Raw genomic sequence first — 23,590 nt, 5'->3', positions numbered from 1 at the left:
AAACTTTGACATTGAAATCAATATAACTCCAGGAAAAGAAAACTACACACACAGCCACATACATTCCCCCTCCCTCCCCTATGCAAATATAGATATGAAGTGTAAAAGCAGGGGCAACCCCTCCCTTCCCCCAAATTACACATGGAGTGGATTCATGTAGGCCAATTGAATTGCTACCATCTAACAATGAGATTGATTCCACAATACCTTGGATAAAGGAAACACCAACACTATAATCAATGGAAACATCAGAACTCAAGGCAAAAAATGACATATGGACACGTACAAGTACCTCCATCATAAACTGCTACAAAATTTCTTTCAAAGAATCTCAGTATCCCTAAGGACCATCTCCTCCAGCAGCCACTCAGCATTTATAATAGGAAACATCCACCTGATCTTCAGTGGGACGCAAAAACTTCCCCCATGCTCCCAGCACATCAGCTCCGCTGACTTACTCTCCCTTTTACATCACATGCCTGCCTAAAGGGGAAAGGCATGAAGTACCATATTTAGTTAGTATGGGGGGGAAAGCCCTCGTCTTATAATTGCAAACAAGAAAATCTTACTAAATACATTGTCTATTGTTAAACTGCTGCCGAAAACAGCATGTGCTCAGCAATGGAAACCAACTATGAAGCTGATTAAATGCAACCAAAACTGAACATAGCCATAAAACACATGGCCCACATTGGGCAAGCATGCTGATAGGAACGTGTGTGCGCACGCGTGTGTGTGTGTGCATGTGTGTGGGTGTGTGTTGCTAAAAGAAAACCCGGGCAGTCGCTCCGCAAGGCAGGAATGAGCGCCAGACCTGGAGGTACTGTAAGCCCAGGCCAGAACTCAGAGAGGCTGGAGCAAGCTCCAGCACCCTCCCCGGGTGCCAAAAATGCTGGTGGGTACCGTTTTATTTATTTATATTTTCTTAAAAAACATTTATCACTCTACACTTACGAAACTTCACATATTAGACATCATTTTTTTACCAGAACTTCACATAACAAAACCACTACATAACAAATGATAAACCTACACAAGTTAAAAACCTTAACAACATACACCTACTTCCCCCCAAACCCTTAAAAAAGTAAACTTCATTTCTTCATAAGGAATCCCGTAACTGCAATTTAACCTTCCTCTGAAAAAACACCCATCCGTCCTCTCTCTATCAGTTCAGTGAAACAAATGTGACCGTTCCTTTTTCCCCCATTTCTTTTCTAATTTCTCTTCTCTGATATCTTCCTTGTCCTGGTTAATGTAGTGTTTCAGGTCATATAGTCCCAAATTCAAGCACTCTTTTTCAATGAAAGCCAACCCCTTAAAGACCTGGAGGTTTCTTACGTTCCATATATTGGCTTTAACACATGCTCACAGCGTTCTCAATATTGTTTCCTCAGGTCCCTTTGGCACGAGTCTGTACAGTACCATCTCATTTGATAAGGACTGGCTTATTTTTGTGACACTCAAAAAGAGGCCACCCTTTGCATATGTACACTCCCAAAACATGTCCCGCCTGTTTCTTCTTCCCTTGGATACATTGCTGATCTCACCAAACTCCATCTATATTGCACCTCCCTCACTGGCAAGATATTTCTCACAATCAGCCGAGCTAGATCAGCATGCTCCCCCTTAGCAGGGGATGTGGCCCTCTTCCTTGAACTTCCTCAACCTTTGCACATTGGCCACTGTGGTCCCCTGCTTTACCTGTGGCAGGTTAGGGTGTTATGTCTTGGGTTGTGTGTGTATCTTGCTAAGGGGTTAGATATTAGATTTGTATAGGATGGTTTGGCTAAGGATGAGAGGCAAAGGATAGCTTGGAAAGGGGTTGGACTAGACGACCTCTCAAGGTCACTTCCAACCCTGCTTCTCTGTTATTCTTTGATTCTGTTCCTTATTCTAGCTTCTGAAATGTTGTACAGCTGAGCCTCTGCGTTGCAGATTAAAAGTTTCATTTTTTTCATGTGGGCTCATTTGGCATTCTGATTTAAATATTAAAAATAAAATAGAACTGAAATGCAAACTGGTACAACATTTGTTCATGTAAATTGATGATCATTTAACAATGCATGATGTAGATTGACAAACTAACAGCTGTACAGCAGACTGTGTGCAAGTAGGCTTGTAATTTAGGAATAATGCTTGCAAAACGATAGCCTGCGGTACTATGTTACATGAACCAGTTTAGGGTGAAAATTGATCCCTGTCACCTGTTTTCTTCTGTCTGCAAGTGACATTCATGTAATTATACATTTCAATGCTGTTATAGATTAGATTGATGTCTCCAGCTACAAATAATCACCATCATTGTGTCACAGAAGTCACAGTCACTGATCCACCATTAGTCTCTTTACTGTGAGGGAGGAGAAGCAAGCATTAAGCCCATCATCACAGGCCACATAGACAAACCTCCATTAAAGCATGAATGATCCTCAAATGCGAGGATGCAAAGACAAGTCCTTTTCAGACCCTAGACCGGACCAAGTAAACACCCTAATATTTCAGAAATAGGCTCTCCTATTGTACGATACCAAAACAGGTTCCAGATGCCACCCTTTCATTCCTTTCCCTGACCCTTTGCTATGAAAATAGGTAGGTTGGCTTCAGCTGTAATCTGTCTCTGACAGTTCTTGCTTTCTGCTGCTGTCATCGAGGGCGTAGACCGGTCCACGAAGGAAAGGGCCTCTGCCCTTCTTTCAGCTCATTCTGTGATTACTCTTGTCAAGATTTTCCTGGTTTCTAGTTTTCTTGCAACAAAGCTTGTATGTACTCGCTGTTGGTTTTCTGCGTGATTGAAGAACAGAGGCAGCAGATGGTAAATATTGACCTTTGAAGATATTTGGCCATTAATTGAAGTTAATCCATGATTTAAATACAGATGGAGGCCAGCATAAACTGGCAGTGTTCAAAGTACTGATTCCTAGAACACAGCAGGCCTAGGGAATAATTACAGGTGCTCTGCAGAGATCTGTTTTGGCTGCACATCCTTTGCCTTTCCAGCTGTTTCTACAGAGGTCCCGAGTCTCCCTACGAGGGGCAGCGCTTTACTAAAAAGAAGCCAGCCTCACTGTCTGTACTAATTCCCAGGACTACGTACTAAAAGATGAAGGACTCAAGATGCTCTCTAGATTAACTTCTCCAGCAGTCCTGTTAGGAGTAAGTAAATACCTTCTTAAATCAGATTTTCAGCATAACATTTCTCAGGGGCTACAAGGATTTTGTATGATGGCAAACAGAAGGGTGGGTCATCTGTAGGACTTGGAGGGGCTTCCCTGAGACTTTTTTCATATCGAGTTTTGGCTCCCACTGTGACTATTTTTGTTGATTCGATTGGTTGATTATATACAGATACAGTCCATTCCTTGGTGGAAGGAAACATGTTATTTATGGGCACTCTTCCTCTAGACATAACTGTACATGTTGGCTGCATTACATACAGTGGAGCACAGTCACTTCTTAAATAAATGTGAAGTTATCACAACTCCCATTTTCTAATTTGCCCCTGGCTGTTTCTTCCTACCAAGACTTTATTATTACAGCAACATTTGATCGAGAACAGTACAAGTTGGTGAGTGTGTCCCGAGGGAGAACTAACCTCTCTCTCCTTTCTGGGGCAGAATTACAGAGCCCTGGCTAGTAGGAGTAGACATTTCATTTACTCATGATCCTACATGAGCACTGCTGGAGCATTAGGCACAAAAGTTCCACAGATGAAACAATAAAGCAAGATGTTACAGTGGGGCAAGATACAGCCCGTCTCCCTTTAGCTCCATGATGCTGTTTAGAAATTCAATATAGATTGGGTAACACCCCCCCTCATACCCCTTTTCAGATGGTTGGGGGATTCTCTCGTACTTGAATATTCACCAAATACTCTGTGTACAGAGGACAGTGTTGGGTACTTAGTGACTTGACTTCTTGTTGGCAATTTGCAGCAGAATGAGGCTCAACAGGTTATTTTCCCCTCTTCCAGTCTGGAGGCAGAAAAAATAACTACTGGAAGACTTGGATAGCAGTTAATAGCCCAGTCACTCCCAAGAGCAGTTAGTTAGCCATGCTGTTCTTAATTAAATGGGAATAAATGCAGCCGAGGCTACAACAGTTTTGCATAAAGGCGGAAGCAACCCCAAGCCTAGTTGTACTTGGATAGTTCCCCCCTGCATTTCAGTAGGCAAGCATTGCACCTGTTTTCCAGTTTTCTTCACCAGGAGAAGTTGTAAGAGGATTAAATGCCTGTTGGTTATACAGTGCAGGTGTAGTGTTGGCAATTTGACCATTCTATATATTGCTTCTTATATAAAGCACACATTTAAAAAGGGCTTCTATTTGGAGTAGCAATGCTATATCCAAGACTGGATAAATTATATAATTTTTGGCATGAGAAAATTATATGGACAGGATTAGAATAGGTACCATCTGATGCAATGAAAGCAGATGTTATTCAGTGGCCTAGGATTTCACATGATTTGGAAGCAATGTTTGTGCCCTTCCACCGGAGGATTTACTTATAGGACTCTATAATAGCCCTGTCAATAGATTTATCACTTGCACTCCAAGTTCACCTCCATTTTACTAGCAGGAAACAGGAACCCGCCAAACACTTTGGTGTTAATAAAACAGCATTTTATTGAGAGTTACAAATGTTTAGCTGTGCTCATTTAAATCGATTCAAGGTGCAGCACAGATTCCCCCTGTACCAATATCCACAAAGCATTTTAACATAAATTGGTTTGGAGTGACTGTATACCCTAGCCATTTTGTACTGTTTAAGAGAAATTACATAATTAATACATCTAGTTTGTTCCGTCAGATACGACTACTTGCTCAATCCAGTGAAGTATGACAGGGATATTGTTAAGTGCAAAAAGCTAAGCAAGTGCAGGGGGAAAAGGGAGGAAGAAGAAACAATTGCATTAAGATAAATGTGCCAAGAACTAGATAAACTTTTTTTTTCAAAACATGGAGATGCAATTAGCTTGGCCTACAGAGAGAACCCAACTCCCAGAGCTCTAGTGCAGGAGGAGACAGAAAGCTTAATATTGTAAATATGTTTCCAGGGAGTACATCATTTAGTCAGAGAACCCACTTTGCTGGCAGGAAAAGTAAGAAGCCTGCCCCAACCCCTTACTGGGGTCTTCATGCATTATATCCCATCCCTTCACAGGGCAGCCGGTTTTAGCTAAGAGTGCTGTTAATTCTCAGCTGAGCCAGCTCTTGGCATTTATTGATTTGACAGATATGCTCCTTTTACTCTGGCCCAGCATGAGCTGGATTAGCCAGCTCCATGGCCTTTGGGTAAGAGGGTGCTTGAAGCAGGTGATCTCAAGTTTGCTTGGCCTCAGTTCAAGAACAGCAGTATTTTCATCTTCAGTTCTTGGTGTTTCAAGGGGCTGGAGAGGGAAGAAGGGGTCAGGACTCCTGTCCCAGGTGCTGTAGCTTCTAGAGAAATTCAAGTGTAGATTTTTCTTGCCAACTTAGGTGCCAGTTGTAGGAGAGCTGCACTGCACAGAACAAGCTGTAGATCCCCCCCTCCCCTTGTCATCTGCCAGAAGAGAAGGGAACTAGTAACACACCCATCCAGACTCCAGGGTGATTTCCTTTCTGTTGAGTCTCAACAACACCGTTGTGTTGTCAGTACAGTAGGCCAGTCCTTTCAGGTCTTTAGTGAACTCATAAGCTGTTCTGGCACGGCTGAAGCCATGCCAGCAGCTTGCACCATCTGCAGAGCTGTCCGAGTTCCTTCACGTTCAATTTGTACAGTATAAATGCAGGGTCTGTGTAGCAGGCAGGGTTTGGAGTCTTGCTCAGCAGCTTCAGTCAAAGGAGGGGCCCATGAAAGTAGTGGGGATTCAGTCTTTACTGTGGCCTGAGTCTCGAGCCCCGGCTCACTATGTGCAAAATGCCAATCCTAACTGTTTCACGCATTCTCTGCAGTGCAGGCTCTGCCTCCCGGAGCTCTTCAGTGGGGCGTGCAGCTGGTGGGCACACTGCAATTCCTTCCTTGGCCCCCCACAAGGTTTGGGCTGAGGATGTGCTGCGCTGTGCCAGAGGGAGGTTGTCAGCCCCCTTGCAAGTTGCTGCATCAGGCGTGTCCACAGATGCTTCTGAACTCTCCTCTGCAGCAGGCTGCGTTGCCCCTTCACAGACTGGGATGGCTTCAGTTGCCTGGGCAGACTCCTGGCCAACTTGTTGAGCAAGCAGGGCTTCAGTAGGACAGCATGGAGTCTCTTGCACAGCCTGCATAGCAGCTGGGGCCTCGGACTGGTTTGTGTCTTGGCCATTTTTCTCACCAGGCTGGGCTTCACTTTCCTGCATGGCCTGCAGATCAGGCAGGACATTAGCAAGGTGTTGCTGCGTCTCCTGCATCACCTGTGGAACAGCATCAGCCCGTGTTGCTGGCTTGTCTTCTGCCACGGTCTGTGCAGCCTGGCTCTCCCCTGTGGTTTGTGCATTCAGGGCCCGAGTCTCTTGGCAAGCTGGTTCAACCTCCTTAGTTGCTTCTGTGGCCTGCAGAGTGGAGGAGATCTCGACAGTCCTTTGCACGGTATCATCCTGGAGAGCAGACTCTCCAGCAGGAGTCATCTCTACAGTACGCTCAACCTCAGTTTCTTGCTTGCTCTCCACAGCAGAAAGGGCCCCAGATTCTCCTATAGGCTCCATTGCAGGCTGCATCTCTGAGGGCACATGCACTTCGGCCTCTATAACGGTGTGCGCAGCAGGCTTTGCTTCAGGAGTTTCCTGCCTGACCTGCATCTCAGGCAGACTTCCCTCTGCAAGATGAGGGGCAGGGTGTTCTTTGCCACTCTCATCTAGACTCTCTCCTTGCTCTTGTGTGGTTTGTGGAGCCGGCTGCCCATCTGGCATCATCTGTGCAGTGGCCTCAGTTTCTTGTGGCATCTCAACTGCTGGGGGGACCTCTGCCCCTTGCCTGTGCAGCTCAGTAGAGCAGGTTTCCGCTTTCTCTTCTGGCACTTGTGCAGCAGGCTCTGCGTCCAGTTTGGTCTTGCTTTCACCGGTGCCATGCTCAGTCTGTGCCGCAGGTGGGAGCTTGATGGCTTGGGGAGCCTCTTCCATATCCTTGGGAGGAAAGTGGTTCTCTCCAGTCCACGTGGCAGCATCTTGCAAGGTCTGGGCAGGGAACATCTGGTCAGCTTTGGTCTTCTGCATTTTGGATCTGAGAAAAGTGCAGAATCCCTTCTTCTTACTGAAGGTGCTCCCCATGGCCAGCACCTCCAGTCAGACACTTCCCTCACAAGAGCTTTACTCTTGAATGTTTTTTGACCTTGGTACTAGTAGCTGGCAGGGTCTTTTAGGGAAGTGGGGACAGGCAAGGATCCCAGGCTGCACCCTGTGTCAGGAATAGCCAAACAAAAGCAGCCTACCTGCAAGATATGAAGAGATTCATTAGGGTTTAATGATGGGTAAAGACACAGCAGACACCAACTCTGAGCAATTGATTGGAAGGGCTGATTTGCCAATAAGGTGCTGCTACAGAGGCAAAGGGCTGATATTCCCCAGATAATGCTACTGGATCTTGCTGAAGTGCCCATAATCGTATTTCCTTGAGGAAATGTAAGTTATGTTAGCTGCTTTTTAATGGGAGCTTGCAGGACAGGAGTGAAAATACTGGAAACTGCCCCATAAAGTTATTGTGTCCCATGCTTCTTTTTTCTGGGAAGGTTATGCAGGAGCCAGGTGGTGGGGAGGGGGAAAGAAAGAAGAAACTCACATACCCTAGTATTTAAGCTTTTGTTTCTGGACTCTAAAGCAAGAAGAGCAATAGCGGGGTAGGATTTAAAGATATATTTTGGAGTGTTTTCAAACTAGTGGGGAGAGGGATTACCGTCACAGAAGCTGATAGGAGTGAGCTTTTTCTGTTCCTTCCAGTCACCCCTGTTTAAAGGTTTCAGCTTTCCCCCTCCCCAATAAGCGTCTGTTCTCATATGCTGCAGGATTTGGGACATTAGAGGAAAAGAAAACCTCAAAGTGAAGACCTGTGACAGTTGGCAACACTGGGTCTTTATATTTTCAGTAATTCACAACTAACATAGGTGGTTTAAAGCAACACCTGACTAGCAAGTCAGCCAACTCAGCCCTGAGAAAAGGGGACATAAATCTGGGTTTGGCTCATAGCAAGAGGGTGTTAATAAATTCTGGAGTTAGAACTTGCTTTAAAAAAAGGAGGCAGAGACCGAGCAGAATTTAAGTCCCTTTCCTATAGCTGCATTGTATCTGCAGAGGCTGAGAGAGAGAAGCTAGAAGCAAGCCATAAGTTAGTTAGGCTGTGGCTTGCCTTCCCCACCAGGATGCATCACTGCTCTGCTATTATGCAAGTGCCTTTATTTCAGGAGTTGCAGGGAAAGTTCAAGAGCACCTTCAAAGTTTAAGGGCCTTAGACACTTTAAAGATACTTTGCTATACACATTTGTTAGTCAGAACTTTGCAATGCAATGAAGGACTCTCTATAGAGCAGAGCATGTTAATAGAGGGCAGGAAGAGACACATATCTTTTAATTGGATATCAGCAACAGGTATATTATTTAACTACTTTATAGGCTACTAGAGTCTGCACAGTTCCAAGAAGCAGAGGGACTCCCTCCTAGTACCTGACCCCATCTTATGAGAACAAGAGTAAGTTTTGTTCCAAGACATTTTTGCAAGTTGATTAAGTACATTGGAGATGATTTATCTGGGAACAAATAGAAACTTAAGGGGTAAAGTACACAATCAAACCAATAGAACTATCAACCCCGCATCACAGAATTAATACACACATAGACAAACCAGGCCACACTTACCAACCCTCCTCACTAGTTCTGCAAGCTCCACTAACTACTCAGCTGCTCCTGGGTCAGTCCGCTTTAAATAGGGCCAGGTAGTTACAGCAAACCCCTTCCTCCTAAATCCCTAAAGATTAGTTCCACCAAGTTACTGTGCTCTCCCACTATGCTTCCTGGGGAAATAAGAAAGGACCTTCAGTTTCCTTTGGGTTGCTTTTTGCAACAGTCTATGACTTTGGTTCAGTTGATAGAAGTTTTGTTTTGTTTTGTTTTGGTCATTTTGTAGTTGGCTTTACAATGAAAAATAAAGTAAAGTTGAAATTTTATACGGTGCAATGCTTGTCTGTGCAAATTGGTGATCAGTTAGTAGTGTGTGGTGCAGACCAGCAGAAAACCAGGCACACTGCAGCTACATGCAAGTAGTTAGTCATACACTTTAGGAATGATGTTATCAGAACTAGAGCTGTGGTATTATTTTATGGCAGGCATTTTGGGGTATCCAAACCCCTTTTATGCTGCCTTCCAGTGATTCAGTCTTGCAATCGGTGATTCTGCTGTGCTTACTGATTGTTTCGATACCATCAGCCTCAGCTAATCACTCACTGCTACCCAGTGCAGAAGTCACTGTTGTTGTACCACCCTAGTTATGTGTACTGATTGGAAGCAAGCTGTAAATTGTGAACCAGCCTCGTACAAAACAAACACAAAACTTTATTAAATGCCAATGAATCCCAAAGGCAGAACAATAAAAACAAGTAATCAGGCCCTGCAGTCAGAAATGGCTGTAAGTGGGGTCACAGGATTCAACCTTTCTGGAGTCCCAATTTTTCCCAAGTAGGTCTTAAATTCTGTGATGCCAGAACTGGCCCAATTTTTTCCCCATATCACTCCCTACAATGACCCTTTCCTATGAAAATAGGGAGGCTGGTCACAAGCCTGCAGGTCTCAGGTCTCCAGGTCATTTTAGGTCTATAATTTGCCTGTGTGCATTTCTTGCCTTTTTCTGAGATCCAGGATCTGCTGTGAACAAACAAGCCTCCCCATCCCTGAGTGTGCTGATTCTGTGCCCTCTCTTATGATAAAGATTTTTACTCATTTCCTTATGGCACTTTCACAAAGCTTTTTTGTGTACTGGCTGCTGGGTTTCAATGCCAGTGAAGAGTAGAGACAGCAGAGGACTCATCCTGACTAGTCAATCTATTTCATAGTTAACAATTCTGCGATCTGAATGTCTAAAGAACAGGAGGGGCAGTACAAAGACACTGGCACCAGCCAAATATTTCAGACTAGTCACTGGAAAACTGCAGGTCTGGGCAGAGTGTACTGTTGCGCACACAGTTTGCAGGGTCCAGGTACATCCTCTTCCTTTTGACTTTCCTCTTCATGTGTGCGGTGCTTATTGTAGAGCGGGGCTACAAGCCTGCAAAAGAAATTTCAAAAAAAGGGGAAGCCAATTTAGCTCTCTCTGCTGATACCCAGAGCTAAATAATAAACAGAATGGGCGTGCAGCTGCTCTCCCAGGCCAAAGAAACTAGTAGAGCATTTACTATTAACTACTTTACCAGGACTCTGAATGGCCAAACAGAGTTATCCAGGTGGCCTCAAGAGAGGGAGAGGTTTTTCTGAGGCCCCCCCCCCACCCCCACCCACCCAAACCTCCCTGTTCTTGGGGGACTCACTGCTTTTTGCATACCCTTGAAATTATCTGACTTATTCCCATCCACTGACAGCCCTTAACCATTAACCATTATTTGCAATGAAGGTTTTATTTGAACTCAAATATTTGCCTAAAAATCTTAATGTGTCTGGTGGAAGTGAGCTCTGGGCAATCCATCTGACTTCTTTGGCACAAAGGATAATAGGTGTGCAAGCAGTGGCACAAGGGAGTGGGCATTTCACTTTTTCATAGTGCAGCCTCACTGTGATGAGTGATGAGTGTCAACGTGAGACAAAATGTTTCCATTGTTTAAGTAGTCTGTGGAATTAGAGCAGGCATGAATATAGCCCCCTTCCAACCTCTCTCTCTTGTCTTCCTCTCTCTCGTCTTATATCATCTTGAGATCCAGAGATTTCCTAATGACCTAATAGGTCCAAGTCACATCCCTTTCATGTGGTTGGAAACATCTGCCGCACTGGAGGCTCTGTGCATAGAGTGGCTCAAAAGATGGCCAATGCCTCAGGGCTCCCATGGGGCACTGTTAAAGCCCCACAAACCCTCTGGAGGAGAACAAGGCAGGGGTACCTCAAAATCCAACTTCCAAGTGGCACTGGGGAAGCTCAGACAGACATGGGAGTTAAATGCTGTACTTTGACAAAGCATACAATTTCCATTTCCACAAGTTCCAGTTTAAGATTTTTTTCAAGTTTTTTTTTCTGTGAAACTTTGATGTTTGGGTCTTTCACTCCAATTCAGGAAGAAGCAAATGCCCAAGTATCTAAATGTTGCATGTGATAAAAAATCCATTTTCCCATCATCAGTAGTCCCACAGAGGGTGAGATTGAGCTGCTTCATTAAAACTTTCCCACCCTGAAATGTGCTATGGTATGACACAGGGTCACAGCTCATATACAGCAATTATTGTATCTGTTTGGCTGGGATGCTAATCCTGGTCCTGGTAATAGAAGAGGCCAGAAATGTAATTGGTGTTTGTAATATAAACTAACAGAGGGACATGATGAAACCTGTTCATCCGGGCTAGGGACAGAAGTTACACACAAACTAGTTCAAGTGATCAGAAACTGGTTTAAACTTGTAACACAATAAAAGTTCAGTGCACATAAACTTCTGTCCCAGACTCCTTCCTGGGTTAAGTTAAATCAAAGGCCCCCAGCATTTTGCAGCCCTGAGCTGTACTGTGCAGTCTGCTCCAGAGAGCAAGGCTGGCCCTGCCCCTCTGCTCCTTAGTTGCAGCAGTGAGGGCTGGCTGCCCCCTCCCCAGGCAAACTCCTACTGGGGCCTGGGGCCAGGGAAGGAGGTTAAACTTCCCTTCCCTTGAGCATGGAGCTGCCCTACCCTGCTTGCTTAGTGCTGGCTATAACTGTGGACTACAAATCCCAGAGGCACCTGGAAGCAGGAAGAAGAAGTGATGAGCAACCCTGCAGAGTCCTGCTGCTGTGATTTTGGACTGCAAATCCCAGAGACCCTTGGGGCAGCAGAAAGAGGAGGTGAACACACAGCCCATGTTGGCTACATGCCCAAGAAACTTGCTCTAGTGCCCCCTGGCTTCTGGCCTGAGCCACAGCTGGCATGTGGCTGCATTTCCTGACTCACAAGTGAATGTCCGTTCATTTGCTTATTAGTCCAATCTTAGACTAACCTGCAAAGACTGAATCCAGTCAGCCTCAGGCTTTTTGACTATCTGTATTTAGCCCTGTTATCTTGCATAGAGACAAAGTAGGACCAGCAACATTTAGTTTGCAGGGGCCATGGTTCAGGATACCTCAGGCTAGTATAAAAAGAATAGGATGATCATTCCCAAGTGCAGACAGGAAACTTGGGTGGTCAAGCCATCTACTCCATCTGCCACTTCCTCTTTGGACTAATTGTATCTGTTGGTTTCTTTGGCAGAACTAAGGCCTGCGTCTCTATGCTGGGAACAGGGAACACTTGTTCGTTCTCATGCTCTTTCTGCTTGATAGTCCTGAATACATTATTTTTTCAAGTAAATAAGAAATGGAAAGAAAAAAATAGGGTTTCAGTTTGCAGAAATGTGAGTAGGCTGCTTTGTTTTATCCTTTATTTCTGCATGCTATGAACTTTTGAGGTTCATCTTCAGAGGAGTGAAGGAAGCAAACAGAGTCCTCAAAAGGGGTCTGAAGTGCATCTACAGATGTAACTGGAAAAACTAGTTGGAACAGAAGTATGGCTACCGTTAGTCTCGGACCCCTTCCCCCTCAAAATAGTCATCTCCATAGCTCTGGTAGGTTACTGGGTGTATCTATACCTGTTGGCAACAATTAGTAGACTATTCAAGGCATTCAGTTTGCAAAATTTAAACTCAAGCTGGGGCAGTCTCACTGAAAGATTAAATGAGAAGCTTGTTTAATTGGAGCTCCTTGCCCATTGGCTTGAGGATACAGTCAGATCACTTGCCTAGTTACTTCAGTGCTGCAGGACTCCCTCTTGTTTTATGCTACTTAATTAGGGTTTGGGGAGTGAAGACTATTTGACATGGGCACTTCCTTACAAGCAGCTGCACCAAAACAGAATAGTCCTGCCATTGCCTCATGGACAGACCACTATCCAGGCTATTCATTTATCAGAAACAGACTCTTGAGCACAGTTATTAAGGCAGGTATGGCTGAAGAAGTCAACTTTATGCTGTGCAGCCCCATTTATTCAGAAACTTCACTGCTTGCTTTGGTGACAGGGAGAGTCCTCACTTTCCACCTCTGTACCATCAGCCCAGCAGAAGTGGCAGAGGAATTGCTTACTGGCTCAGTAAGGAACAACTTTAAGTAACTACCAATTACAGGAATAAATTGCCTCTCACAAGCTAGTTTGCCACTAGCAAGATACATATAATCAAGTAGAACTTGCTTTTGCAAGCCCTGTTAACAGAGTAGGTGTCTGACTACGTAGACAGATGTGGGGCTGTGTTTTTCAGATTATCCACTCTATTAACATCACCATCTCAGAAGTCTTTAAAAGGTTTATGCATTTCCACTTATTAGCCAATCAGGCTAAATTCATGCAACAGCACCGGCACACCATGGCGTCTCTCACCTTAGAATGCTTCACGTCTCCAGCTCTTGTAATATTTATTCAGCAGATTAATATTTTAAATGCACACTCAGTTACTAGCACCCTGCAAACCCATCACCTTCACCACTGTACCTTGCCATGATCCCTCAAACTTTCACTTTGCCTTCCCCTCAGGACCCCAAGTTGCACCAACTTGCTGTCCTTGCAGAGTGATCCCTATTTTCATGCCACCTAGATGGCACAACGGAGACAGAATATTCTGTTTTTAACCTATGAGTGTTTCTGCATCTCACTGCCACTTCAGGACATATCTACTGCATTCATTCTTCCAGAGCCCCGTTTGATTTCTAGTGCCCCATGTGCAAAGGAAGAGAGATTGCTTAATTTTTATGGCTCTTCAGCTTGTTAGAATAAGCTTTCCATGATTCCTGTGCCTTTCAATTAAATAGGCAGCTATTCTGCAGAAGCTTTATAGCACTTCTCTCTTTAACCCATCATTAAGTAGGAACTTGCAGAGACACCCTCACTTGCAATGATCATAAAATTGTTTATTAACCATTACAAACATTAAAAAAAAAAAGTCAGTTGAGAATTCAGGCTGCAATACACTAACCCATATTCCAGCAGAGACGTACAATAGAAATATAAAGACAACATTAAACTTTTGCACCATTAAAAAGAGATACATACAATGGATGCACTGAAATTCAATATCTGTAAACTAGAGGAGCACATGCGAGTACATCTGCCCAACACTGAAAACATGGCCACGCACACAGTGATCAGTAGCTACGCTCGAGTTACTTAGAGATTTTTAACAAGACATTTGTCTGCTCGAGCAGCAGGAAGAGAAACTGATTAGCACTGTAAAAAAATCTCTCTCTCTCTCTCTCTGACAGCATTGGGTTAAGGGAAAATTCATTCATTATACTGAACAAGTCTCAAACTTGGTTTCATTTGGTTGTGCGTCTTGCAAGAAACTACTATTCCCCATTCCATGAGAGGAATGAGAACATGCTACGCATACATTTATGAGTACTACACAAGTCACCCCCATCTTTAAATATACTTGTTAGGAGGAAGATACATCATGCATTCTTATAAGTCACTATCTCATGGCAGAATTGGGACACCAGACTGAACTACAGCTACAAACAATTCACTGTACATGTATACTCCGACACTAGGGGTCCAGTAAGTCTGATGGACTTGTAAACAAACCCGAATGAGTCCACATACTTTCCATGAATAGAGGGACAGCATTATTTAGGTGGGCAGGGTGCTCCAGAAGCAGGTGCAGGTTTAATGCTATAAGGTCTGCAATCCAAACCTGGAGCCATTTCCCCCCGACGCTCGAGGGTCTTTTCTGCCTCTCCTTCCCCTTGGTTCTCAAATGCTTGAGGCACTAAGGTTTCCAGATGTGCAGACTTTGTTTCCCCTCTTCTAGACAGGCAAGTAGTAGCAGTGGAAGGCAAGACCTCTTCTGGAAGATGGACTGGTTGGTCCATATCCTGCTGTTGCTGCTCTGGATTAGCAGTTGCAGGTGCCTGGCCTTCATCAGAAGCATCCAAGGACCCCTCTCTTGCCTCAGCTCCTGCTGGGACAAGAGCCAGGACTCCGTCATCTGCTCTGCTCTCCTGACAGTCAACCTTTATTTCCAACGGCTCTGCAGCATGCTGCTGTTCGGCCTTTTGTGCAAGCTGTTCACCACTTTGGGTCTCTTGCCTGGCTAGATCATTTAGTTTGTTCACAGGTTCTAGTGCATTCATGCTGGGGGCGACATTTACTGGGGAGACCTCATTAGAGAGCTGCAGAGTGAACTGTGTTTCAGTGATGCTCTTGGGGGTCACTTCCATGGCCTGTGAAACAGATGTTGCCTCTGTAGGCTCTTGTGCCACTTGTAGAACAGATTGCGATCTGGTCTTCTCTATGGTGTGGGCAAACCAGTTCTTTACAGGGGGTTGAAGAGTCACCACAGCAGCCTCAGACCCACCTGTTCCTTGCACACGAGTCACTGCAGCATACTTCTCACTGTGGTCTTCAGCCAAGGGAGGCTTGTTCTTCCCCAAGGCTATTTCTGCATCAGGTGGTGCCTCAAGGCCCTGTGCAGCTGCAGGCTGTTCTGTGGCCCGTGCTGAGTTTTGGGGCTTGTTCTCTTGGGGAAGCTGAAGTTGCACCACCCTTGGTTGGTGCTGAGCATCAGGCACTCTGCTCTCTGCTACAGCCTCGACAGCTTGAGTAATGCCTGAAGCAGGCCAGGCCTCAGCACCCTGCAAGGCCTCTTTGGCTTGTGGAGTAGCTTCTGCCTCTCCCATCTCTTGCTTGGGGGCTGTTTCAGGTGCAGCTGTGGTCTCTACAGCAGCAAGCAGGGCCTCCATAAGTCCTTCTGTGGCCTCTGCAATTATCACTTGTTCAGCATCTTCAGCTGGCTGAGCCTCTCCAGCCTCTTCTACAGTCTCAACGGGTAGCAGTTTGTCTGGTGGTGTTGGCTGGGCCTCACTAGCATGTCGCTCAGATGCTTCCTTAGTCTTTGCAGGAGGCTGGTGGTCCATCCATGCAGGGGCTTCCTCAGAGGCCTGTATAATAGGCTGAGTCTCACTTGTCTCATTGATTGCTTCTTCAGCCTTCTGTTTCTTGTACTTCCCACAAGTCATACAACAGCTGGCCTTCTTGCTGAATTCACTCCCCATGTTAACAGTCTGCAGCAGCAGCACCTGAAAAAACACAATGAGAGTGTCCATATCATTTCATCATAGTAAGCAAGCCGCTGGCGTGCAACACAACACCCACTAGCTCCTTCACATCGTTTGTGAGAGTATGTGGGCATTGTTGGGAATCACTGTGGCAGGGGGGCTAACATTCAGGGTCACAGCTCTGCCCCGGTGAGTATTATATAAAAATCAGCATAATCCCTAGTTTGTAGGGCACTACAGCAGGACTCCAGCTTACTACCCTCGCAACCACTGGGAGGTATGCTCAGGATGGATTTCATGGCAGAGATGCTGCCTTATGCAGCAGTCACTTTTGCAAGATTAAAACTCAAAGCAATAGTACCAAGACAAGTTAAGCATAGCACATGTCCATCTTTACTCCCAGCAATGCAGTCACCTTGTTATATTTATGAACCAGATGTGACAACCAAACTAAGCCTACTGTCATCTTGGGGAGCAAGATGGCTCAGAAACCTTTTGTTAATAAGTTTCTGAACTCGGGGCATTAATGATTAGAGCAGCAAGTTTCTCCCTCCTTTAAAAGGGGGAAAAAAAGCATTATTTTATCAGAGCAGTCAGCATTGTGCACAAAAAGAGTCTTATTTACACATGTAAAGCCATTAAGGCTCAAGTCTTCATCTAGCTTATTGAAGTATAGCTATTAAATACCCAGCTACAGGGATACTTTCTGCCTTGATATAGCTTGGGGCAAGTCAATTGTGGATGACAGGGTTGTACAAATAGAGTTGTTGAAAAGACTGTGCCTGAAGTTCAGCAGCTTTAGCAATCTACTCAATGCCTCCACCAGAACACAGGGTCACAGTTCCAGATGACCTCAAGTTACTTAAAGCTCCAGTCTCATTCCAAGTCCTGATTCACAAGTTCTGGAATTATTACCCTAATTTTTAGTGTTGTCAGCCACCACAAGAGAGCTTTCAGAGAAGACACCACCAGTCTTAAAATTTAAAGCATTGCAGGTGCATAAGAGAGCAACAGCTATAGACTTTGGCATAGGAGCACAAGAGACTCAAGAATCAGAAGCTACATATGATGAACCTAGCAAGCTTTGTTATTTTGAAAGAGTTTCTTGTGGGTTTTTTTTAAGTCCCTCAGTTTAAGCAAGTGGGGATAGTGACACTGCAATCATTAAGAAAAGGATTAAGTAGAACAGGGTATGTAGGTATCCAGCTTCTTCATACATAGACTTCAGGTGTATACACTTTTATTATTAAAGACCAGTTAACTCCACTTTAACTTACCCCACTGAAGTAGGGCTCTGAGAAAACACCTCAACTCTTAGGATAAACTAGCTGTTGACTTACCAGAGTCCTATGAAGCAACTTCCAAAAAATTAACAAAACCTCCTATCAAGCTCTCTTAGCTTAGGCTGGTTTAAATAGGATTGAAGAGCCACACAAAACCCATTCCCCCAGCTTCCTGAATATTAGTTCCTACAGAGAAGTGTTCCCTTTCACTATGCTTCCCTTTTGGAAAACAAACGTTGTAGCTATACCCCTCATGTTTGGGCCATGTATGTTATGGTCATTTTATACGTTGCTTTAAAAGATTAAAATAAAATAAAATGAAATGGAACATGGGTTTTATTCAAACTGGCAGTCACTAGCAACACACCTTGTCAATGGTTGCTGTAATGCAGGCTAACATACACACCCAAATCTAAAGCAACAGTTATAAAGAAACAAACATGGTCTTATCCTTTGCCAATCGGTGTACAGTGGTAATCATCAACCCTGGCTTTACTACCATCTGCATGGAAGCAAGGCCACCCTTGAAGAGTTAGTGGTTTCACTGTGGTTGCATATTGAAAGGAGATTTTTTGTGTGCGTAAGTGGGGGGCACATGTACACAACTGGAAAGTGGACTCCTTTTCAAGTAACAGCAGATCTCCAAAGTCAGAAGGAGAGTGGCAGATCTCGCTTAGGCTCAGCCCCAGCAGCTGATTCAGGAGCACTATTCCGGACGGTAGGTCTGGCTAGCTGCATTTCGATGAGTTCCCAGGCTAGGTACAGACATTCAAAAAGCCCAAGGTGGAATCAGTCTAAGTTACACAGTGTTTTGTGAGCGATATAGTTTAGATCAGTAGTGAACAGAGCACACATTCGCCCTTCAGCGGAGGGAGCAAGTCTCAGACCGGATTCCACCATGTCTGTGTGCACCAAACTTCTGTTCTGTTACAGGTATAGACTGGTTTTGTGTGTCAACTTCTGGTCTGTTATGGGTATAAACCGGTTTCTGATCACTAATACTAGTAAAAGTGTACTGTACCTGGCTGCAAAGTTCAGTGGCCTCTACCACCCCTCATCCTAGAATTATACAAACTGACTTGAGGCCTTGCATTTCCACCCCCATCTGCTGGAAATCAGACCTCAGATTTGAGACTAAGCATTTTCAGTCAGCTCAGACAGACTTAGGTTTTTATCTGCTCCCTGTCTGTTTGGGCTCTGGCCTGCCAAGAAAAAGAATCAACCAGCTTCCTCGTTGCTGTTATTTGTGATGTTTCCAGAGAGCTCACCTAAAACACATGCTCACCCTAAATGGAGAGAGGTCGCTCAGCAAATTCTTTTATATAACTCTTTTCCAAATGCTTTTGTGTGTTTGCTGGAGGGTTTCAGCCTTAGTGAAGAATGTGAACAGCGGATGCCTGAGACTGACCACTAAATGCTGCAATGAAAAGCTGAATTGGCCGTTTTCAGTTGTCTGTGCCCCCTTCTCTTACTATTGCACAGAAAAAGCCTTTCATTTTTACACACATACTTGATTGTGGGACTTCACTCACTTCAACTCACTTAGGATGGAGGAAAAAATGTCCTTTCTTTCCTCAAGCATTGTGACCACACCTGTGCAAGGAGACATTAGTGTTGTACTCCAAGGAATGGAGTGATCAGGGTCAGACCAGGGCACAAGTCAGTACTGCCACATTCCTTTGTGTCGCTGGGTACGTTTACATGGGCACTTTTTCTAATGTGCATTAAATTTAGTACCTCCATTGTACTAAAGAAATGGGCATTATGCCGCCTTAATGTGCAGTAATGAATGTGCACAGTTTTAAAGCAATGCTTAATGTGCAGTAGCCTATTTCACTGTGCATGAGCATAATTGCACTTTTTACGTGATGCTTTAATGTGCAGTAAAATAGGCTACCGTGCATTAAAGTGCACGTGTAAACGTACCTAGTGTGTTCACATCAAGATAAATAGCTATATTCCATTCGCACCAATCTCTCTGTAAACCAAGTAATGATTTGTTTACAAGAACTACATAATGACTACTTTACATGTACAAGAATAGGGTCATGCCACAGAGCTGGGGGTAGATACAGCTCTTCCTGAAGCTCTGTATACTTGGAGAACACTAAATATGTGAAAACATCATCTCAAGTGTATTCCCATGCTCTCTCTGCTGAGCCTTTCTTACTGAGCAACTTCCTTATCATTTGCACAAGGCTGTCTCGTGTAAAATAAACTGGCTGGAGTGGAAACCCTAGACACGCTGTTGACTGGCCTTATAAGGACACTGGATGAGTGACTTGCTTATATTCCTACTTTGTGCTGCATCTCAGGTACCAAAGTCAGGCTATAATGGAATAGGAGTAATGTTTGGAGTAATCTGGTTGTTCTGCACATTCTCTAAGCCAGCAGTTCTCAGTCTGGGTGCTATGGCACTCTACAGATCCTTTTAAAGGTGTTGTGGGATGCTGCACAATATTAGTACTGTTAGGTGTGCAAACACCTACACACGATCCGCAGGAGAAACCCAGAGATTTAAACTAGAAATCCATAGGGCTAAAAACATTCTGACCTACCGCGGTTTTCTATGTTCCTTGTAGTAGGAGAACTGCTCTATTAGAATCATACAATCATAGAAAGTTTGGGTTGGAAGGGACCTCAGGAGGTCACATCTAGTCCAACTCCCTGCTTAAGGCAGCATCATTCCCAACTAGATCATCCCAGTCAAAGCTTAGTCTAGCTGGGTCTTAAAAAACTCCAAGGATGGGGCTTCCACCACCTCTCGGGGTAACCTGTTCCAGTGTTTTACTGTCCTCCCAGTGAGAAAATTCTTCCCAATGTCTCACCTAATCTTCCCTTGCTGCAACTAGAGCCCATTGCTCCTTGTTCTGTCATCTGCCACCACTGAGAACAGTCCAGCTTCATCCTCTTTTGAACCCCGTTTCAGGTAGTTGAAGGCTGCTATTGAATTCGTTCTCAGTCTCCTCTTCTCTGTACTAAATAAGCTCAATTCCCTCAGTCTTTCCTCTTAAGTCATGTCCTCCAGCTCCCTCACCATTTTTGTTGCCCTCTGCTGCACTCTGTCCAATTTGTTCATATCCTTTCTGTAGTGGGGGGCCCAAAAGTGGGCATAGGACTCCAGATGTGGCCTCACCAGTGCTGAATAAAGGGGAATAATCATTTCTCTTGACCTGCTAGCTACACTCCTACTGATGCAGCCCAGGATGCCATTAGCCTTCCTTGCTACGAGGACACACTGCTGGCTCATATTCTGTTTATTGTCCACTCTAACCCCCAGATCCTTTCCGGCAGAGCTGCTGCCTAGCCAGTCAGTCCCCAGCCTGTGCCGTTACATGGGATTTCTTCATCCTAAGTGCAGAACTTTGCACTGGTCCTTGTTGAACCTCATGAGAACCCTTTTGACCCAATCCTCCAATTTGTCTAGGTCATGCTGAATCCTAGCCCTACCCTCCAGTGTATCTACTACTCCTCCCAGCTTGGTGTCATGTGCAAACTTGCTGAGGGTGCACTCTATGCCATCATCGAGGTTGTTGATGAAGACACTGAACAAAACCAGCCTCCGGTATCAAGGGGCACTCCACTTGATACCGGCTGCCAAGTAGATGTCGAGCCATTGATTACTACCCTCTGAGCTCAGTTCTCCAGCCTAGTTTTCTATCCACCTTACAGTCCATTCACCCAGCCTGTACTTCCGTAGCTTGCCTGTGAAAATGTTGTGGGAGATCATATCAAAAGCCTTGCTAAAATCAAGGTACACCACATCCACTGGTCTCCCCGCATCCACAGAGCCAGTCACCTCATCACAGAAGGCAATGAGGTTGGCAAGGCATGACTTGCTCTTTTTCTGTAGTTAAGAAATGAGTGAAAGCTATGAGATGGCATTTTCTGTGGGGTGTTTTGAGTCTAACAAGGGGTGTCTTGAGTCAAAAAGGTTGAGCACCACTGCTCTAAACATAATAGCAGTTGTGGGTGAGGTCCTTAGTGAATTCAGTAAGTCCCAGAAAATCAAGGGCCCTGCCTAGTTAAAAGTAGACTTCTTCCACACATTTGGGGGAACAGTGATGCCCTTTTTAAAAGCAGAGTCGATAGACATGCAGCTAATCCTAAAGTTCTACCTTTTCTCTTTAGCAGACTCCCCTGATTTATAGTTTCTCTGTGATTTCAGCAGGGTCAAATCAGGCTCTCTTGCAAGCTAAAGCACTGTTACATGAGACACATATGTATGAGTGGTAACTCTCATTGGTCCCACACAATATTTACAAGCTTTACTATAAGCTAAGTCTGTTTAACCAAGTAAATGCAAAGGAGTAATTTAACTTGTGAACCCTTGAAGTTTGCAGTAAGGGGACCCAGTGTTGAAAGCAGTGTAGAATTGAACAACAGTTGTTAAACATCTCAGAGTGTGTTACAGCTTATAAGTAGTAAACTTCTACATTATAGAGATACCAAAAAGCCCCATTGGGAGTAGGATCTATTGTCCGTGATGATATAGGCAGGAGAGTGGTCAATAAGAGTAGGATAAGACAGTACAAATTAACAGGGAGGATGATGCACTTAAATAGAAGCAAGGCAGCATAATGCAAGGACTCGGTTGTAACTAGAGCCAAGAAACAGCTGAAAAAAAATCGAAAAAAAATCTGTGCTTCTAAGTGCCATTAGACCACAAACAGTAACATACAAAGGACTTCCCCCCTTTTTAATACTTTTGAGTTTGGTGCATAGCAGGCAATGCTAAACCGGTCAGATTTACAGGGGAAGTAGATTTATGTCAGTACAGGCCTCTACACGGGGAGTTAGACTGGACACTTGACTGCCCCATGGTAACAGGAGTCCAAGCAGGAGCGTTTATTCTCAAATCATCTGGGCAGTAAGCTATATGGACCCCTTCTAAACATACAGACATGCACACACACAATATTTATTGACAGTTAAATTGCAATGCGTCACATTAGGAAGTCAAGACACAAAGTACAGTGTCATGCCCCACAACTCTACACCTTATGGAGGGGATCCAGTGGTATCTTTTTGAAGTCACATAGTTTCTCACATAGTCACATAGTCACATAGTTATGTGTTTATTCTGCTTCAGTTGTGAACTGTTGAAATGCAACAACCCTGGCTTCAATTTCCATGAACAGGCCAGTTGACAGAGTGGCAGGTGATACAGTCTGCAGTATACTATCATGGGAATGCTTAATGTCAAAGTTACTTTGGGCACTCCTGGCTGCTAGTTTGGAAACTGGCACCATGAGCTTGCTGGTGAATAACTGCTATTAGCTAAAGCTCTTCCTCCTCCTCTTTCTTCCATTAGTTTAGTTTAGACTTTATAAAGATGTAAAAAACACAAAATGGTCTAACTCCGTGAGTTAATAGGGAAAAAACTGTGGCTGGAGTTGAAAGATATGCAAACTCTGTTTCAGTAATAAGTCATGATTCTAGCACTGAACCAGCACTGGGAATATCTTGTATAAGGACCCAGACTTCATTAGGTCAGCTAAACTAGATAATACAACCCTTACTTAGTGCTGGTTTAACAGACTCCAGAAACATTTCCTTGCCCCAGCAGTAGTGTAAGATGGAAGGAGGTGGGAATCGTTCAGCTGACTAATTACAAGAGCGCCAGCACGGCAAATAGGACTTCCAAACATCCATCACATATTCTGGTCCTTGAGTGCAAGGATAAATATTTGTTCTTTCATTGATTCATAGCCATTTTATAGATACAGGCTTTTCAAAGCTTCGTCATACATGATTACTTAAGTTATGAACCCAGTTCAATAAAAACTTGTCAAATACGATGTAACTTCTGACAGCCTGTAACCAGCTTCTGTGCTATAATGCTCTGCCATTATATAGACAGCTCAGACCTAGGGTTGCCAACTCTGAATCTATTCTGGGAGGTTTCTGGAATGCCAGCGTGCCCATGACGCGCCATTTAAATGTGCCCACATGCTTGCATATATCCGTTACAAGTTACGGTGCATAGACTTTACACCAGGAAGGCAAATGCACCTTACTATTACGTTTTAAAAACCCAAGGGATTACTGTATAAATTGGATTCAACATTTAATATTTATTTTAATGAATGCCCTACCATTTATCTCCCAGGTGACTCTCAGCAGTCTCTT

General features: G+C 44.4%; 2 protein-coding genes across 3 annotated transcripts; both read right to left on the bottom strand.

Annotated features, from left to right (window-relative positions):
- Window positions 1-4,598: 4,598 nt before the first annotated feature.
- LOC102369198 lies at window positions 4,599-8,848 on the bottom strand. The gene is made up of 2 exons (XM_006020401.1): window positions 8,796-8,848; window positions 4,599-7,379 (listed from the first exon to the last, which is right to left on the bottom strand). Exon 2 carries the CDS (start codon window positions 7,216-7,218, stop codon window positions 5,854-5,856), a length of 1,365 nt encoding a protein of 454 aa, XP_006020463.1. The 5' UTR covers window positions 7,219-7,379; window positions 8,796-8,848; the 3' UTR covers window positions 4,599-5,853.
- A 5,201-nt stretch (window positions 8,849-14,049) lies between these two features.
- Window positions 14,050-17,581, bottom strand: LOC102368778 (von Willebrand factor A domain-containing protein DDB_G0286969-like). 2 transcript variants are annotated; one of them, XM_006020399.3, is made up of 2 exons: window positions 17,516-17,581; window positions 14,050-16,196 (listed from the first exon to the last, which is right to left on the bottom strand). In XM_006020399.3, the coding sequence occupies exon 2, from the start codon at window positions 16,170-16,172 to the stop codon at window positions 14,745-14,747; it is 1,428 nt and encodes a 475-aa protein (XP_006020461.1). In that variant the 5' UTR covers window positions 16,173-16,196; window positions 17,516-17,581; the 3' UTR covers window positions 14,050-14,744. The 2 variants fall into 2 exon arrangements, with proteins under 2 accessions (XP_006020461.1, XP_006020462.1); XM_006020400.3 differs by having other exon boundaries at window positions 17,453-17,523.
- Window positions 17,582-23,590: the final 6,009 nt, after the last annotated feature.

The sequence above is a fragment of the Alligator sinensis genome, unplaced genomic scaffold (genome assembly GCF_000455745.1).
Source record: "Alligator sinensis unplaced genomic scaffold, ASM45574v1 scaffold278_1, whole genome shotgun sequence".
Taxonomy (NCBI): Eukaryota; Metazoa; Chordata; order Crocodylia; family Alligatoridae; genus Alligator; species Alligator sinensis.
The sequence above is the reverse complement of the archived record's forward strand: the minus strand, read 5'-3'. Positions and strand labels throughout refer to the sequence as shown.